The sequence below is a fragment of the Castanea sativa genome, chromosome 4 (assembly GCF_040712315.1).
Source record: "Castanea sativa cultivar Marrone di Chiusa Pesio chromosome 4, ASM4071231v1".
NCBI lineage: Eukaryota > Viridiplantae > Streptophyta > Magnoliopsida > Fagales > Fagaceae > Castanea > Castanea sativa.
The window spans coordinates 47,606,993-47,626,259 of NC_134016.1; the positions used below are offsets into that span (position 1 = coordinate 47,606,993).

General features: G+C 33.3%; 3 protein-coding genes across 6 annotated transcripts; all 3 read left to right on the plus strand.

Annotated features, from left to right (window-relative positions):
• The first annotated feature begins 1,044 nt into the window (after positions 1-1,044).
• Positions 1,045-6,375, plus strand: LOC142632093 (putative inactive leucine-rich repeat receptor-like protein kinase At3g03770). Of its 4 annotated transcripts, XM_075806512.1 has the most exons (9): positions 1,045-1,321; positions 1,624-1,667; positions 1,830-3,218; positions 3,415-3,539; positions 4,322-4,565; positions 4,981-5,192; positions 5,280-5,305; positions 5,619-5,730; positions 5,821-6,375. In XM_075806512.1, exons 3-9 carry the CDS (start codon positions 1,868-1,870, stop codon positions 6,049-6,051), a joined length of 2,301 nt encoding a protein of 766 aa, XP_075662627.1. In that variant the 5' UTR covers positions 1,045-1,321; positions 1,624-1,667; positions 1,830-1,867; the 3' UTR covers positions 6,052-6,375. The 4 variants fall into 4 exon arrangements, with proteins under 4 accessions (XP_075662627.1, XP_075662625.1, XP_075662628.1 ...); XM_075806510.1 differs by having other exon boundaries at positions 1,045-1,667; XM_075806513.1 differs by lacking the exon at positions 1,624-1,667.
• A 1,162-nt stretch (positions 6,376-7,537) lies between these two features.
• On the plus strand, positions 7,538-8,206 carry LOC142633050 (transcription elongation factor TFIIS-like). The gene has a single exon (XM_075807331.1). It carries the CDS (start codon positions 7,538-7,540, stop codon positions 8,204-8,206), a length of 669 nt encoding a protein of 222 aa, XP_075663446.1.
• Positions 8,207-14,374: 6,168 nt separating this feature from the next.
• Positions 14,375-17,667, plus strand: LOC142630259 (O-fucosyltransferase 37). The gene is made up of 6 exons (XM_075804239.1): positions 14,375-15,222; positions 15,573-15,741; positions 16,079-16,168; positions 16,263-16,546; positions 16,641-16,899; positions 17,306-17,667. The coding sequence occupies exons 1-6, from the start codon at positions 14,546-14,548 to the stop codon at positions 17,534-17,536; spliced, it is 1,710 nt and encodes a 569-aa protein (XP_075660354.1). The 5' UTR covers positions 14,375-14,545; the 3' UTR covers positions 17,537-17,667.
• The last annotated feature ends 1,600 nt before the right edge of the window (positions 17,668-19,267 follow it).

Genomic DNA, 19,267 nt, shown 5'->3' on the forward strand with positions numbered 1-19,267 from the left:
AACCTATTGTTTAGTTTAGTTCAAATTGAATCTACTGCTTTTTTAAAATTGTACTATCAAGTTAAACCTCCAATCAAACTTACAAACCAAACCCCCAAATTAAATTTAAAAAAAATTAAGATTTGAATTAATACAATCTTAAAAGTTTGGGATTCAATGTGATACTAACAAAATTTATTAAGTTTCATATACTTATAGATTTGAGCTTTGAGGCACTAGAACTGTCTAATCACCTCGCATGCTCTCCACAGTGGTCGTTAAACAAACTTCCTAATGGAGATGAAGAGGATTACTAGAGGATCCAATTTAGGGGCAAGAATGCAGGATACAAATGTTCCCAAGAGTACAAACTTACAAATTTACAATACATGGAACCATAATATTTGATGCCTCTTGAGATTCAATTTAGGAAGCCTCAAAAGCAAACAAAACTTCACTATCTCTCTCATGTAATGTAACATCATATAGGCACATGCATGCACAGGCCAGGGAGCCTTGAGTAATCCGGTAAATATCATTTTCCAAATAAAACTCTCAAATCTAACTTATAGTTATAAAAAAAATTAAAAAAGAAGAAGAAGGAACTCTCAAAGCCATTTTGGTATTTTTGAAAAGTTAGCCATGACCAAAGATTTAAACAATAGTACATATTACAGGCAAGAATAGAAAGAGAAGAGTAATGTTATGACTTATGAATCAAAATTTATATATTTATCCACAATAATTTTCCTAACTTGTTAAGTAGTAAGTTAATAAATTGCAATTAAAGTTTGAATTTCAATTTGCTCAACTAATAAATCTTTTGTTGTAAAAAAAAAAAAAATTTAAGGTTTGAACCTTACCTACACCAAAGCAGATGAAATTCTATCGTATCTACAATTCTACATAAAAATAATAATAATAATAATAATAATAATTACAATTAAAGTAAAATCACTTTCACATTCACCTACCAATCACAACATGCCTCATCAATAACTATGAAGAGAGTTATAAAAATTGTTGTGTGACTAAGCTTTGTATCAGAAAATTCAACTTTATCCTAGACAAACTGTTAAAGGCTAGGACAAACAAACAAGCAAAGTAACTGCTTGACTACGTTTTTCAGTTGTCATTTTAACTGCTTCTATATAATGCACTAGCTTGTCACTTTGCTCTGTTCACTGCTCAATGAGAGTGAGAATTTACACTTGAAATGGTGCTACCAATGAAGACCCAGATGACTTACTGCTAGAGAGAGAGAGAGAGAGAGAGAGAGAGAGCACGCAATCTCCAAGATATAGCACCATGTGGAAGCACTAAATGCATTAAAACCAACCACGTACCCCACCTCTCATATCACAAATTTTACATCAAAAAAGCATGGAGTTATTGTTAGTATTCCCTGGTTGTTGGCACTTTGCATTGTTCATTTAGTATAGGATCACTTCCACATATCATTTTCATGTATGTTCGTTATACATAATACATGTTTTCCTTCATGGGTTTTCTTTGCCTTCGTTGAAGCATTCAACATATATCTCATTTGATTAGTTTTGTTTATCAATCTGAAACTTCAGTATCTGTTTTCACCCTGTTTCTCCTTCATAAACTCTGCAAAACTTGCTCTTTGATTTTGGTTAGTACTGTGGAACTTGCTCAAGGATTCAACATTGACTAATTTAAAGGTAAAGTTGGCAGCTTCTCTATGTGTACTGCTTTAATGGATTTTCCTTTAAAAGCATGGAATAGATAAATTCTGAATATCAGCCGCCTCTGCTTGATATTTACAAGGTCAATCCCTGTTTCGCTGATAAATTTTTGCCTTGTTTTGTGCTATTAAATGACAGATATTGGTCCATGAAGCATTGACAAGAAAGAGAATTCAATGGGGTGGTGTTGCTTGTTTTTGCTTTTCTGTTTTACATGGAGTTTCTTTGTTCTTGGTACTTATCCATTACAGTCTTCTCAAACCCAAGTACTTCAGCAGCTTAGAAAGCACTTGGAGTACCCAAAGCAATTGGAGATTTGGAATAATCGTAGCATAGATTTTTGCTATTTATCTTCATTTCCACAAGTAAATATCACATGCCAAGACAACTTCGTCACAGAACTCAGAGTTGTAGGTGACAAGACTGCCAAAGTTAGTGGCTTTCATGGGTTTGCAATTCCAAAACAAACTTTATCAGAAAACTTCTCTTTAGATTCTTTTGTGGCCACCCTGGCAAGGCTAACCAATCTGAGAGTTCTCAGTTTGGTATCTTTGGGCATTTGGGGTCCACTTCCAGACAAAATTCATAGACTTTCTTCACTTGAATATCTGGATTTGAGTTCAAATTTTCTTTTTGGTTCAGTTCCTCCTAAGATATCTACAATGTTGAAGCTTCAAACTCTTAAACTAGATGACAACTTTTTTAATGATACTGTCCCCAATTGGTTTGATTCATTGTCCAATCTGACAATTCTAAGCTTGAGGAACAACCAGTTGAAAGGTCAATTTCCATCTTCAATTCTAAGTACCACCACTCTCACTGATCTTATTATGTCTAGCAATGGCATGTCTGGGAAATTACCACATCTTAGTAGCTTAACTAGCTTACATGTGTTGGATTTGAGTGCCAACAAGTTAGATTCTGTGCTACCAAAAATGCCTAAAGGAGTGGTCATGGTTATCCTTAGCAACAACTCCTTCTGTGGTGAGATTCCTCAGCAATATGGCCAATTAAGTCAGCTTCGGCGCCTTGACTTGTCATTCAATGTACTTAGAGGCAAACCTCCTTCTGCAGTTTTCTCTTTGCCTAATATCAGTTTCTTGAATATAGCATCAAACATGTTAAGGGGGTCACTTCCGGACCATCTAAGCTGTGGAAGCAAACTTGAGTTCATTGATATATCTAATAATAAGTTAATGGGGGGATTGCCTTCTTGTTTTAGCACTAATTCAGAAAAGAGAACTGTTGAGGTTGATGGAAATTGCTTATCCTTTAATACAAGGCATCAGCATGTTGAATCATATTGTATGGAAGTCTACATGAAGAAACAATCCAAAGGCAAAAATGCAGGAATTTTAGCGGGCTTAATTATAGGAGTCTTCATACTTACGATGCTTCTGGCTTGTGGATTTCTCATTTTGTGGAGAATATATTGCCCTGTAGGGATATCAGAACAACATTTATTGCATAAAACAGTGCAAGATAGCTCTGCAGCTGGGTTCTCCTCTGAGCTTCTAGCAAGTGCAAGTAGGTCATCCTCTAAAGAAAATGTAAAATTACTCTTTTTTTTTTCTTTTTCTTTTTTTTTTTCTCTTTGTAAGGAAAACATTGCTAAAGTATGTATGAATTTGGAACAAAAATAGTGTTGTTAGGGTATGGGGACAACTGAATGTGATTTTTAAAACTAACGAACGTAATTGTAACCACATTTTTCCTTGTTTAGGATTTGTTTCTGAAGCTGCAAAGTCAAGTCTTCCTGTTTGTCGGTCTTATAGTTTCGAAGAGTTAAAAGAAGCTACAAACAACTTTGATAATTCTGCCTTTATGGGAGAAGGCTCATATGGAAAGGTACTGTCTAAAACTTCTAATATGCTATAAAAGTATTTATGAAATGTAGGTTAAATAACTAAATATCACAGTGGTCATCTTTTTTTTATCAAGGCTTTAAATGGTAACAGGTTAAAGAAGGTGCATATTTAGACAGCTAAACCCCATGTCTTAAGATTTCAAGTACCCCTTTAATTGATGCACTCCAAGTCACAAAAGTCATGGTTATAGGGGATGAGACATTTGGTTCCTTATTATTCAGAAGAGAGTAAAGGTTGTCAGCCTTACAATTCGAATTATGTTCTAAGTAACTGTTACTGTAGCCTTAAAAGTTCATGGTGGCATACACAATTTTTTGTTGTTGTTGCTTGTGTGAACAATTGCAATTGCATAGCCGCTTGTTTTTGGTTGCTAAGTGCCTTCTTCTGAGTTTTGGTAGTAACACCAAGGTACAAAGTTTATGCAGCCACATATGGCATATGACATATGTGACTCATTTGGTGGCATAAAAGGTAAAATTTAACCCCAAAAAATCATTCAGCGGGATACGCTTGGTTGTAGTAGTATTTAATGACATTATATGCCATAACTATTATGTATTTTGCTACTTCAAGCTAGATTGCCATTATATCAAGTTCATTGGAAGGACTTGAAATACATGAGCTTTTACTGTTAGGCTGCCATCTTAGTTGAGCACATTTTTCTCATTATGAAAGTTGAATGTGAGTGCTTTTACTCAACTTTCTAAGTTTTTATTTACATCATATCAGATTCTCTTAATCTCTCTCTCCTTTGTCTTGCAGCTTTACAAAGGAAGATTAGAAAATGGGGCCCTAGTTGCTATTAGGTGTATGCCTTTGTCAAAGAAATATTCAATTCGAAATCTTAAACTTAGGTTGGACCTGCTTGCAAAGCTTCGTCACCCACATTTGGTATGCCTTTTGGGGCACTGTGTTGATGTTGGTGGAAGAGATGATTTCAGCACGAATAAAATCTTTCTTATATCTGAATATCTTCCCAGTGGGAGCTTTTGTACTCATCTTGCAGGTAATTTTTAAAGACTTAATAAGAAATGTTCCTGGAGGCAATAGGATGTCTAGGTTTATGCAATTTTATGCAGCCCTCCTTTTTTCTTTTTTGTGTCTGTGTGTGTGTGAGTTCCAATACTTGATATCCAATATCAAACTTTTGGTACTTAAATTTTTAGGCAGAGCTGTTCAATTTGCAGCTTCACTTTTTATGCACAAATCCTTCAAATTAGTTTATGTTTCTTCTTTTAAAAATATTTAGCAATCAACCAGTGCAGGAAACAACTATCCTCACAGATAAAATTGCACTTGTTTTAACAAAAATAGGGGTTTTAAAATGAATAGAACATCAATGGGACTTGGTCTTCCCATTTTGTTTGCAGCACCATACAGTTGTGCATTACATTCTAAGTATGGCTGCTTTACATTTGTAGAGAATAGCTATGGAAAGGTTTTCAATTGGTCAGAAAGATTGGCAATTCTAATCAGTATTGCCAAGGCTGTGCATTTCCTCCATACTGGAATTATTCCTGGTTTCTTCCACAATCGACTGAAGACAAATAATATCCTGCTCAATGAGCATGGGATGGCAAAGTTGAGTGACTATGGATTGTCCATTATCTCAGAAGAAACTGACAAATGTGGGGTAGGGCTTCTAATTTTTATTTATTGATTGGCTTCCCACTAAATTCTTCATTGTTAGTGGTTATTGACTTGTGCCCTTCATTTTCAGGCAAAAGTAGAAGGCTATAAATCATGGTAAGGTTTTTATTAATCACTGCATTGTCTAGATGTCATATACTGATGTTTTTTTAATTTCTAATGCAAATGGAAATGGAACTTCTTGGATGGGCTGGGGGAATTGACCATGAACAAATTCATCCAAGTGCTACCTAGAAATGTCTAGATATTAGTCTATCAAGATTTTAAATCAGATCACTTCTATTTACATTGAGCAGACAAATTTTTGATAGTCTTTTATTTATTTGGAAATTCATGAATGCTATGAAATGTATCGTTGCTGCAAGTTTAGCACATTGATCGTTGTTGGTTTATATTGTAATGTCTTCAGGCAAATGAAAAACTTAGAGGATGATGTTTGTAGCTTTGGATTCATATTACTTGAGGCACTTGTTGGACCTTCAGTATGTGCTAGAAGAGACGCACTCTTGCTAAATGAAATAGTATGTGCTGCAAGTCTGATCAAATACAAAATATATATGTGCATTGTATATGAGAAACATTTTCCTGATACTAGATTCCTCATTATGCAGGCTTCTATTAACTCCCTGGATGGCCAGAAACGAATAATTGACCCAATTGTGCAAGCCACTTGCTCACAAGAATCATTATCAATTGTGCTTTCCATAATGAGCAAATGTATTTCTCTCGAATCATGTAGCCGTCCCTCTATTGAGGATGTACTTTGGAACTTACAGTATGCAGCTCAAATCCAGGGAACTGTTAGTGGTGATCATAGATTTGACACTGCATCGCCTCAATGATTTTTCCCTCCCTCTCTCTCTGCATGGAGCTGCTCCTCCATTTCATTGCTGATGTAGAAAGATGTAGCCAACTCTGAGGCTATGTAAACACGTAAGTGTGCCTCGATCTGGGCAGAGCTCATAGTAATTGTTTGTATTTAACTGTAATTGTAATATGATTGACAGAACTAGTAGCTATGCTAATTTAACGGTTTTCAGCAAGAATTACTAGTTCCAAATGAACGGTAGAGCTGCTTTCCTTGACAAACTTGTATATGAATTACAATATCTGTCTACTAGAATTGAAATAGTTTTCTGAGCAAAGTCACAATTATACAAGGGCAATCCATGTTGTGGTATAGTCCATTGAGGAAGAATGTGAACAACGTATATACATTTTTCTTTTGCTAGTGAAATAATATCCATCTTGTTAAAGGGAAAGCATATTTGTGGCACAAATCATTTAAGAAAATCAATCAGCCTCGAAACAGCTAGAAGTTTCTATTCCAACACAAAAATGGGGAGAAAACAGTCTTAAGTCATATTTTTCAACGAATGTAGAGGATTCTATATAAGAATTTACACAACTTTGTATATTTGACGTACACAATTTTTTATATAATATAAACAATTTTGTACATTGAACATACACAATTTTTCAAAAAATATACACAATTCTATATATTCAACTTACACAACTTTTCAAATAATATACACAATTCTATACAGTAAACGAATATAAATTTTTAAAGAGACGTACACAATTTTGTATGTTCAAAATATACGATTTTTTAAAAGAATATTCACAATTTTGTACCCTACTATTATTATAAGCTTCGTCAACTAATTACTACTCTACTATTGTGAACAATTGAAATTAAAATTCAAGTACTCATAAAATACGACTCTACTATTGTGAACAATTGAAAATTAAAATTTAGGTACTCATAAAATATGGTGACGTAAATTAATCGCAAATCTTAGTAGAAATCTTTTTTTTTTTAAGCCAGGGAGGGGATCCATTAAAAATTTAAAAGCCACTCAGTAAATAAAATCTTCTCAATCTTCAATAGTAAAAAGTAATACTCAGCTTATCTTCTTTTAAAAAAAAAAACAATAAAACTCGAAAATAATTAAAAATAAAAACAATAAAACTCGAAAATAAATACCAAACAGCAGCACCAACGGCTAGAACCAAATTTAAATAAGCCCTCATCACCTCACCGACCTTCAAATTTCCTATACCTATTCGTATTCCTTAAGGCTGTCTAAAACAACAACCATTGTTGAGTATAAAACAACCTTGAAAGGCAAGACAGAATTACATAGAGTCTCCCTTTTAGAATTCATACCTTGTTGAGTTTCTGTTTGTTTTCTGATACGTTCTTCAATTTGGAGAACAAGGGGTAAGGGTTTGACAGAGACACAGGATTACTGGGGTTCCAAAGATACTGATATTTTGAAGCTTATTCTTCTTGATCATCAAGATTCTGAATCAAACTTGACAATGGCGGCACTGAGCATTGAAAAAGACTTCGGGGTTCCAAACAGAAAGAGACTGATAATCAAGTCGGGTATTACTGTTCCTAATGCAGAAACAGAAACAGAAATAGTGAAGAAGAAGATTGAACATCATCATCGTCAAGATTCCAAGTTGATCAAGAACTCTGATTATCGAGAGAGCGTTAGGAAACTGTTGGCAGAGGCCTTTTCAAGAGTATCATCTGAAACTGATGAGAGCATATCACCAGCTTTTGACCCAGTTGAAGTGGCTGCTGCAGTCGAGTCTGCAATGTACGAAAGAATTGGGTGGTCTAATCCAATCAAGAAGGCTAAGTATCGATCAGTCTTGTTCAATCTCAAAGACCCAAAGAACCCGGATTTAAGGCGAAAGGTTCTTCTTGGAGAGATCAAGGCGGAGACCCTTGTAACCATGAGTGCCGAAGAGATGGCTAGTGAGAAAAGGCAGCGTGAGAACATTCAGATAAAGTTGAAAAAGTTGAAGAGGTGTGTGCATGATGCTGATGAAGAAGATAAGGCCACCACTGACATGTTCCAGTGCAGCCGGTGCCGCGAGCGCAAGTGCACCTACTACCAGTTGCAGACCCGGAGTGCCGATGAACCCATGACAACTTATATCACTTGCGTCAAATGCAACAAACGCTGGAAGGTCTAACTTTTAGGCCTCTAGAATTGATTCTGAGGAACACTAGTACTCTTGAAATGAATTATTATTAGTCAAGATTTTTAGTTTTATATGTCAAGATTTTCTTTCTCATATATCAAGTTTTTATTTTTAATCTTCTCGTCTGATATGTTGTTCTAATTAAACTGTTTGATTTTCACTTCTTCAGCTTTAGCCATAGATATATCATATGATTGATCAAGGTGATACATATAAAAGTTTATCAATGTGTGCTTATTTCACATTTTTTTCATGTTTGTGTGTTTGAGTGTGTGTATGTATATAAAAAATAGCATATGATTACTGTTAGAATTTTAATTAGTGTAATTCTTATTAGCACTCAAAATAATAAGATATATAAACGGCCAATTGATCATCTTAATTAAAGTCATTTTTTCCCTTTGAGTTTTTCCTAATATTCTGAATAGTCACAAGTACATAACATTCTTATAAATTAAATATTAGGACATGACAAAACTATACTACATCTACAAGAAGACATAAAATTGATAAAATTAAATTTAACAAAAGCATTAATTATAAGCAACCATAAAATAAATAAGATTAATTTAAATCCAATCAAATTCGACTATTGTGGTCAAAAAATAAATTCAAGTTGAAAGAAATCATAAACCATAAGAAATACAAATAGAAATCAAACCAAAGCATAAATTGGTATCTAATTATTTAATATAGAACCAAAAAATAAATAAAAAGGAAAAAAAGAATTTTGTACTTCTCAAGATTTGCTTGACTTCAAATAAGATTTTTTTTTTAAGTAAGAGGGGGGAGCTAAACTATGCCAAAGAATAATGAGTTTTTTGTTAATTTTTATTTAATTTTCACCTCAAATTTTATTTGTTTTCTATTCTAGGCTATTTTTTTTTCTTTATTATGGAAGATTTGTAATGGTATATAAATTTGGGTAGTTTTGTGTTATAATTCCTAAGCACAGGTTCTCTCTTTTCATCCTTTGGTTTAACTTAAATTTGGTTTACTATTTAGTTGTTTTTAGAGGTGACAATTTGAGTTTCACACAACATTTGGATAGCATTTCAATGAGCTATGTGACTATTTGATTAATTGCCTAATTAGGTTTTATAGATTGCACAAAAATTATTGCAATGATTTTGTAACCATATTTGAATATTATAGGCATAATTGTATGCATGTACGACCACAACAATTTTTTATTTGATAAGACCACAACACAACAATTATTAAGACAAAAAGGAAACCACAGTTACGCCAAAGAAGAATGGAAACTATGGTTTGAGATTCTTACAACAAAGTAACCAATTGTTATTAATTTATAATTGAAATATAAACCGAAAAACTAAAATTACTTAAAATAAGAATTTTGGAATGTGATTTTTATTAATACAATTTTAATTATTTCATTAAATTATTTAATAATATATATTATTTATTTATTTAGTAATATATTATATATATATATATACTATTTATTTATATATTTACTAAAGTGGACTGAATGGACCAAAGTGGACAGAATTGGACCGAACTGGATCGAATAGACCAAGTGGACAAAAATGAACCAAAATGGACTGAATGTGACCAAAGTGGACCGAATGGACTGAATTAGACCTAAATGGATCTAATAGGACCGAAATAGACCGAATGGCGTAATTAGACCGTAATGGACCTAAGTAGACCGAAATAGACCGAATAGGACCGAAGTAGACGGAACTGGACCAAATAGAAGATAAACTAAAATATTTTTATATTCAGATGTTTTTAATTTTATGGCTATGTGATTTATGATAGAATTTTTACTTTTAATCTGAAAATTGTATATGTGTGTGAAGCTCCTTCCTGGAGACTTGAACCCCGGCTCTTGCCCCCCACACCCCATAAGCACTTATAAATCAAAGGAAAAAAGAAAAGAATTTGAAATAATATTTCAACTAAAAAAACTTGAAACTTCTCAATGAATATGACAATGGTGGTGACTTAGTTGTTGTTTGGTGTTCTTCGTTTGAAGTATTCTTCAATGTCGATGCTCTTGGATCTCCTCTAAAACTTAAATCTTGTCACACTTTCACAAATCAATTAATTGAAAATTTTATTACATTCCAAAATTCATTAACATGAAGGAAGTAATATGTGTGTGTGGGTGTTTACAAAATTGACCAATTATTTTCAATTACCTATCAAGGTGAGAGAAGCTAACGTACGTAAAACCTTAACATATTGAGCACCAACAACCTAGGAAAAAAGAGTAGAAGGACTTGAATTTTGGGTTGTTTAGGGATCAAAGAAAAATTGAGGTGGAGAAGATGGGTAGAGAGGATCGTGTGGTTATATAATTATTTATGATTCCAAATTGACAATTTAATGGAGAAATGAAGAATTTTAGAAACCAAAATGTTATAGGAGAGAGAGAGAGAGAGAGAGAGAGAGATGAAAAAATTTCTACATTTAAGAATTATAAACAGGTTTTTGGATGTATACTTCAATGGATCGGTAATGTTGTTAATTCTAAAACTGATATAAACCACTTATTATGTGTGTTTTTTTTCTTTTTGGCCACTGCACATTAATGGGCACTTTTTGAAATCTATATAGACTACAACGAAAAAAAATGATGTCATTTTGATTGAAGGAAATTAAGAGGTATATGCCATAACGACGTCGTTTTTATTAGAGCAATTTGAGAAAATAGTACTCCACACGTAACAGGTCATTTTATTTAAGGAATGTCAAAGGATTTAGGAACAATTCGAAGAGATTATAGTGCATTTAAGGTATAATTTCAAAAACCCATTTATTTTAAAGGCGGGTTAGAATACACAATCAGTTTTTTGTTTTTTTTATTCTCAAAAGAAAAGTTTTTTTTTTTAGAAGAAAATACACAATCAGTTTTAATTAGTGGTGGATTCCAATTAGCTCAACTGATAAAATCTCTGATGGTTAAATAAGAGATGTGGGGTTCAATCCTCGCCTACACCACAAACTGATTGATGTCTTGGTATAATGATAAGATAAGAGTTATCATTAGGAATAGACGACATAGGTTGAAACTCTCTAAAAAAAAAATAAAGGTTTTAAGTAGTGTTAAATATCCCATATTTGTAATTTGTAACATATAGTATGGTGGGAAAGATGTAACTTGTGTTTACCCAAAAAAAAATTGTAATTTGTAAAAGATGCACCATTTATTCTATAGTTAACTATAAATTAACATTTTACCACCGCGCATCCTTGGTGCGGTGGTCACTACACAGTATAAATGCTTGTAGGATGTAGAGGGTAAGGGCCGGGGTTCAAGTCTCTAAGAGGGAGTTTCACATACATATACACTTAGATTAGGTTAGAATAGAAATTCTATCTTGTATAAAAAAAAATAAAAAAAATAAAAATTTGGTAGGATGGAGCCTAATTGGTAGAAAATTAGTGGAATTAATATTTTACATTTAAGATAATGTGTGTGTGTGTGTATACTCTGTTGATATCACATTTTAAATAATCCATTTGATGTAATGGACAACATTTTTTTATGTTATGACTAGTCTCTAATCTGTGCGATGCACGGAATAGTTAGTACATGTTAAATAAATAAATATATGTATGTATGTATGTGTATATATATATATATATATATATATATATATATATATATATATATATATATATATATATATATATATATTCACTTTTTTCAATGCTCCAATTAGTTAAAACAGAATGATAATCAAATCAATACTTGATAAAAGAAGGTAAAGAGATAATTAGAAATAAAGACAAGGTTAGTTATTCAAAAATAAATTATAAATAGTAGCAAAAAGAAATACAATCAAATTAAAGAATTAAAATAATACAAAATCCAATTGGACAAAGAGAGAGAGGACCTGTTAAACGAAATCAGATATATGTGGGTTGAAACTTTACTTGGGAATGCATAATCCAATCTATTCCAAACCTATTGTGACTGAAATTTCAACTAAAATTTTTGTCAAATATGAAACACACAAACAACCTAATTTCAAGGGCAAAGCTTGGTCCAAAAATCAGCCGAGTACATACAATTCAAAAGAAATCAATACTTATATTAATTAACCCTAAAATTAGGGTAACATTAAATAATGTCAACAATTATTTATTGGGAAAGCAAAAAAAAGTAACATGTGTCCAAGGGTCATGTGCAATGCACATGAGACCCTTAGACATTATGTGGCAATTGCAGAATACCAATTTCAAGGGCAAAGGTTGGTCCAAAAATCGGCTGAGTACATACAATTCAAAAGAAATCAATATTTATATTAATTAACCCTAAAATTAGGGTAACATTAAATAACGTCAACAATTATTTATTGGGAAAACAAAAAGAAAGCAACATGTGTCCAAGGGTCATGTGCAACGCACATGAGACCCTTAGACATTATGTGGCAATTGCAGTATACAAGTATACAACAAAATATTTCCCTTATTTATTTATGATTCTCACAAATTTAGTTATTTATTTTTCAGTAAGATACAAACCTAAATCATGAAATTAGAGATGGAAATTTTAACAATACAAAAGTTGCAATATAGTTTATTTTTTTCTTATAAAGATGCAAATATGCAATACAGTTATATAGTGGCATGCACTTAGAGGGGGAAGAGAAAGAAATAGAGCCACCAAAATTACTCAAGCAAACTTTCACGGGAAGGAGACTTTTCTAAATAAACCAAAAAAAAAAAAAATAAAATAAACAACAACAACAACAACAACAACTTACCCTATGACTCTCACCTACAATAGACCTAAGACTCATTTATGAAAAACAATAAAGGAATGTCAAAGTTGTTGACCGTGTGTGGGGTTATAATTTTTAGGAGAAGTTTTACTACTTAAAATTTTGAATTTGATCTAAGAAAAAATGGATGTAGAACAACAATAAATTTATTGATTATATTGAGCCATCTAATCGGCTTTGTGGCTGAATAAGACCCTAGAGAAGAGAGGCTAAGACTGTTCTTATAAGGGAAGGGAATGGTTGGGATTTTGTTTTCAATTGTAATTCGTGATGGTAGCATGAGATTAGTAGTCTTTTGAGGCTGAACGGATTCTAATAGAGTTTTAGAAAATTAAAACTAAAAAAAAAAATCAATTAAGGCTGTGGAAATAATAAGAACAAAAGGGACATGAAGAATTGTAGCGGGGTCGGTTTTTTCTTTGATAACAACGTGTTGTATATAGAGGTAGCCGTAGCCTGAAAGTAGGCTATGTATTAGCCTAGAAGTAGACTTCCAAGTATGCTATACTACGGATTGTGAGGGAGGGGGTTAGGAATATAGCATAGTAGACTTCTAAAGCATATATGAATGAGGCAACAATGGATTAGACCTCAAAATATATATATATATATATATAATATGCAATATGCAATATGCAATATGCAATATGCAATATGTATAAGCTTTACATTTAGATAAATTATAATAAAGAAACCAGTTGTGTATATACTTTAATATATGTAAACTTAATATATTGGATATGATATGAAACATTTAAACTATTCATTTAAAAAAAATGAAACATGTAAGCTTCAATGATCAGATTTTGAACATAATATCATATATTAAACCTTTTGAATTTTGATTTCACATGTCTTTTTTAGGGAGAGTAAAATTGTTAGCAAAAAGTATTTAAATTTTTAAGAATTAATCAACCTTTTTAGTATTTAGGACTGTTCAATAAATTTAGGGAAGTACAAACTCTTACCTCTTCTTTTTTTTTCTTTTTTTCAAAACTACAAATGATCTATTGTGCATAATCCACAATTAAAAATAAAAATTGTGTAAATGGTAGGTCAATTTGAAAGTGATAAATTGCTCTAATAAAAAGTTAACACATTAAGAAGTTGTGAAAAAATTGTACGTCTATAACCCTCTAAGATGGAGGGGAAAAAAATGTTTTCCACCAAAAATATATGATGGCCTAAAGACTACATTAAATTGCTCCAATTATGAATTATTGGAAAATTTCAGGGGTAAGCTCGGTAATTTGCACTTTGTTTAATAGGGAAGCTGAACTAGCTTTTTACCGGGAAAACGAAACGAATTATAACTGAAAAAACTGTTGGTTTCCTTTTTGACCAAAACACCCTTTGCTATATTTCTTTATTTCTGTATATTCAGTGCAATTCCACTGCTATTTTTTCCATAACACAATGGGTAGATTTTAACCTCCAGTTCAAGAACCCAAGATTCATAGTTAGCCTTAGATTTTAGTTCCACAATTACTCCCAGTTTTCACATAGGTTTCATTTGCTTTCATCAAAGAATTTCCCTGGTAGCAGATAACACAAAGCCAGATTTTTCATGGCCACAGCAAGAAACATGAAGAGCTCCTTCATAACTGAGAACCCATCACCATTCTTTCACTACTTGCTTTCACTTTCTCCATTGGCTTCCCTTGTCAACTCCCCAAAGAAAAGTCCAAGAAACCACAAGCTTTGTACACCCCAAAACCTCTCACTCTTCTTTCTTTCTCTCATACTTTCCTTCACTTTCTTGGGTTTTTCCATTCTCAGCTTCTTGCTTGTTTCCCAAGCTTCCTCCTCTTCATGTCATCTCAGCTCTCCCTCGTCACCATTTTCATCTCCTTCTCTCAAGTCTTCTGAGTACTCTCCGATTAACTTAGTCTCTCTTTTATCAACAACTTCGGATGATGAGGATGAGCCAAAACTGTCAAACAGTGTGATGGTGCCGTTACCAGCTCATGGGGTTGTTAGGAATAATGTTTCTGAGGAGGAGAGAGAGTTCTGGGAGCAACCAGATGGGCTGGGGTACAAACCATGCTTGGATTTTAGCATTGGGTATAGGAAAGCGTCTCTGAAGATTTCAAAGGAGAAGAGGAGGTTCTTGGTGGTGGTGGCCTCAGGGGGACTAAACCAGCAGAGAAATCAGATTGTTGATGCTGTTGTTATTGCAAGAATTCTTGGGGCTGCATTGGTTGTGCCAGTCTTGCAGGTTAATCTGATATGGGGCGATGAAAGGTAAAAGGGAAAGATGTAACTAAATTTGATGTGTTTAGTACTTTAGTCCTTTGAATGTATATATTTCCTGCACTCATTTATTGTGACATATGAATAGTAACATTAGTAGATTAAAGTATTGGTCAACTCTTAATGTCTAGAGGAATACATGGTTCATAAATTTTTTCCTAATGAAATACTTCATTATCTCATCAAAGCAGCAAAAGTTTTTATGTTAGCTTCTATCACACATTTGACCAGTTCAGCATGATGTTTATACAATTTTTACATTTAAATATTAGAATTGTCCTGTATTGAAGGATATTATGTATGGAAATCAATTTGTCAATTTGTTTTTGTAATAACTGCAGTGAGTTTTCGGATATATTTGATGTAAAACATTTCAAGAGGACTTTACAAGCTGATGTACGCGTTGTATCATCTCTTCCTTCCACGCATTTGATGTCAAGGCAGACCATTGAAAACAAGATTCCTTATGATGTTTCTCCGCTCTGGATTCGAAACAGATTCTTTAGACAAGTAAGGAATTCTTTGTTGATGGAAATTCCATCTGCTGCATTTTATCATGATTTAGCTGCTAAGGTGAGGTTAGGACTGGAAAGCAATTTTAAAAAATTACATATAGTTTACACTTATAACTTCTTAACATTGTATTAATTCAAAGAAATTTCACCAACGAAGTGTTAGTAGGTAGAATGCGAATTCAGAATTGAAGATGCACTCATTATAATTTTTCTTTTTTCATAAAGAACAATCTATTAGATATATGTGCGTGCATGTGTGCCAGTTGTTCTAGTGGCTCTAATAGTCATTCATATTTGAGTTTCCCTTGAAATACATTTGATGGATCATGCAGCTAAATAAAGAAGGTGTTCTGGTGTTGAAAGGTTTAGATTCTAAACTCTCAAAGAATCTTCCATATGATCTGCAGAAGCTTCGATGTAAGGTACATGGAAATCAATCTCCATTAAATTCATATCAAACAATCAGCAGTGTAGTTCTATAGCGTAATTATGTCCCATTTCATCTTCATATTGCAGGTAGCCTTTCATGCATTAAGATATGCAGCACCAATTAGGGAGCTTGGAAATAGGCTTGCAAGGAGAATGTGGATTGAAGGCCCTTTCATCGCCCTCCATCTCCGGCTAGAGAAGGATGTGTGGGTCAGAACTGGATGTCTCACCGGTTTGGGCACAGAACATGATGACATCATCACCAAGGTTCGGGAGTCTCGACCCGAATACCTGACAGGAAGGTTAAACATGACCTACACTAAACGACGACTTGCTGGACTATGCCCCCTAAATGCATTAGAAATGGCAAGGTAAATCAGAAACTCATAACTGCATATGTATAATCCTTGATAAAGATTTTTAAGACTGTAACTGGAGAGAATTTTAAATGTGCTGTTATTGAAGGCTCCTAAAGGCTCTAGGAGCACCCGGAAGTGCACGGGTATATGTTGCAGGGGGAGAGCCATTTGGGAGAAACAAGGCTTTGCAGCCACTTGTGGCAGAATTTCCAAATGTTGTGACAAAGGAAAAGTTGGCACAAAATGGGGAACTCTCACAGTACATTAACAAGTCCTCAGCTCTGGCTGCCATTGACTACATTGTCTCCCTGAGCAGTGATGTCTTTGTACCTTCCCATGGTGGAAATATGGGACGAGCAATGCAAGTAAGTGACCAAGACTTCTAATACTAGCTACTTCCATGAAGAAGTCCTAATAGTATCAGCTCATGGAAACCCTGGTAAAATAGTAGTTCCAATTAAAACTTTAGCCCCTTATTGCAGAAAACTAAAAGATAGTACAATCTAGTTTGATGGAATGATAATTGCTAAAGACAGTACAATATAGTTTGATAGAACTGATAATTGCTAATTGCAAAGTTTCCATTTTATATTGTTGTTATGTAACTTCATCCCACAAATCATCAATCTGGATAGGCATCTGGATTGCCATCTGATTAGTGGCGACTAGAAATCTGACATGATGTCAAAATAATATTTATGTCTGTGGTGCAACTGCTAAATCTGTGTTAGTTTATCTCATTCTTTCTGCATTGCATTTTTTACTAAACAGGGTCATCGTGCCTATGTCGGGCATAGGAAATATATAAAGCCAAACAAGCGATCCATGCTTCCTTTTTTCGATGATACCTCCATTTCTGATGCAGAATTCAGAAGCATCATGAGGAAACTGCACAGCAAATCTCAGGGGCAGCCTGAGATGAGAGCTAACAGGAGGGATAGAGATGTGATTGCGTATCCCATACCTGAGTGCATGTGCAAACACAAAACAGGCATATTTTGAAGCATCTTAATGAGTAAATTTTTTCCCTTTTCTTTTGGGAATCTCAATGAGTATACTCATTTGTAAATCATTTCATATAAAAATTGTAAGATTTTTGTTCATCCATCAAATCACTACTAGCATTATGTTCAGTACTATATTGTTTGGAGTCTTTGGACTATTGCTGAAAGCCCAGGAAACAGCCGCAGCGCCACATTAACCTCTTTCACATATAGGCAATCATGTCAAGGTTGGTATTTCTTCTTTGCATTATACAAAGCATAGATGCAACTTCCATGGATGCTATGTGCTATGATGAGGCTGCCCAAAGCTCTTTTGAAGAATAAAAAAGCCATTATCTCTGATTTTTTGCAAAATAAAATGATTGTCATTTTTGTTTTTTGAAAACCTCCTACATCCTGCAAGGCTGGAGCAAATGATTTCTTTAAGAAAATGGATCTCTGTCACACATAAAACCAGTGTACTCCAAGATCAAAACATAAACCATATCTAGAAAATTAACTGTTAACTGAAAGAGAGGATACAAATCCTCAATACTTATTCTTGAAACACCACAAGCAATGAACCATGCAAAACATAACAATCAAACTCATCAAGGAAAGGAAAAAGCTAAAAGTTAGATGACTAAGAAGTAAGATCACAATTGAGTCCTTCCTACTGTCATTCATTCCTTCCAACTTTGGCTCATTGATTGTTGTCCAATGTTTAACTTGATCTCCAAAGGTTGGAAACAAAGGTTGGCATAGTTTTCAAAATCATCACTATATTTTATTTGCAAAATGATGTAACAATTCAAACTCAATTTATTATTAAGCAAGATTAGTATTTATATAAATTTCAAATGTGTAAAACATAAAAATTGCATACACAATCCTGCAATTCAAGAAGCTGACATACTCATCTTGAAGAGCTTTTGGTAAGTCAAAGTGGAATAATGTCACAAAAGGGATTATGCCTTCACAAGATTAAAACATTAAATAAGTATAAATTGAGAGCAATGGCCTTCAAGATGTAGTATTAGAATAAGTGGTCATTCAAAGTACTTTTTAAATTGCGTTCTTACCATTATGGAGTAGTCCATTGATAAACTTTTGTAGAAATCAATGCCTCAGAGTCCCCTCTGCAAGTTTTTTGATGAAGAATATAATGATTGGTAAAGATGATTTACAAATATTTTGCCTTTTGGCTAATTATCATTATAATATGATAGGTTCTTTGTTTTGTTTTCCTTTGTATTTTTTCTCCCCTTATTAAAGACAGCAATGCTACAGACAGAGTACATTCTACCAAATAAAAAAATTAAAATAAAAAAGACGACAAAGAAGACAGTATGGAAAGAGAAATTCAATTTCCTTGTTCCACTTTTCTGAGGTTGTACAGGTTTTAATCCTTTTATTATGCAGCAAATTGATCATATGAGGTTGGATCATGCCTTAGGCTCAAATCTTAAGCAAAGGTATTTCAGATTAGTTCAGTTCAAGTGCATATATAGTCACCCAAAATACTACATTTATAGGTTATGCAGTTCAAGTGCATTCCAGTAGGTTCTACAAATGAAGTAAAAATAGTTCAACAAAAGAACTAAAAATCCTAATAAGCTTAGTTGCTTGCAATAAGCAAAACAATGACTGCGTATGTGACAAAAACTTTATTTCTAGCAAGACAAAATTAAAAGAACAGAAATAATCAAAAACAAATTATTAACTCTGATGATATTCACCATTTTCATAC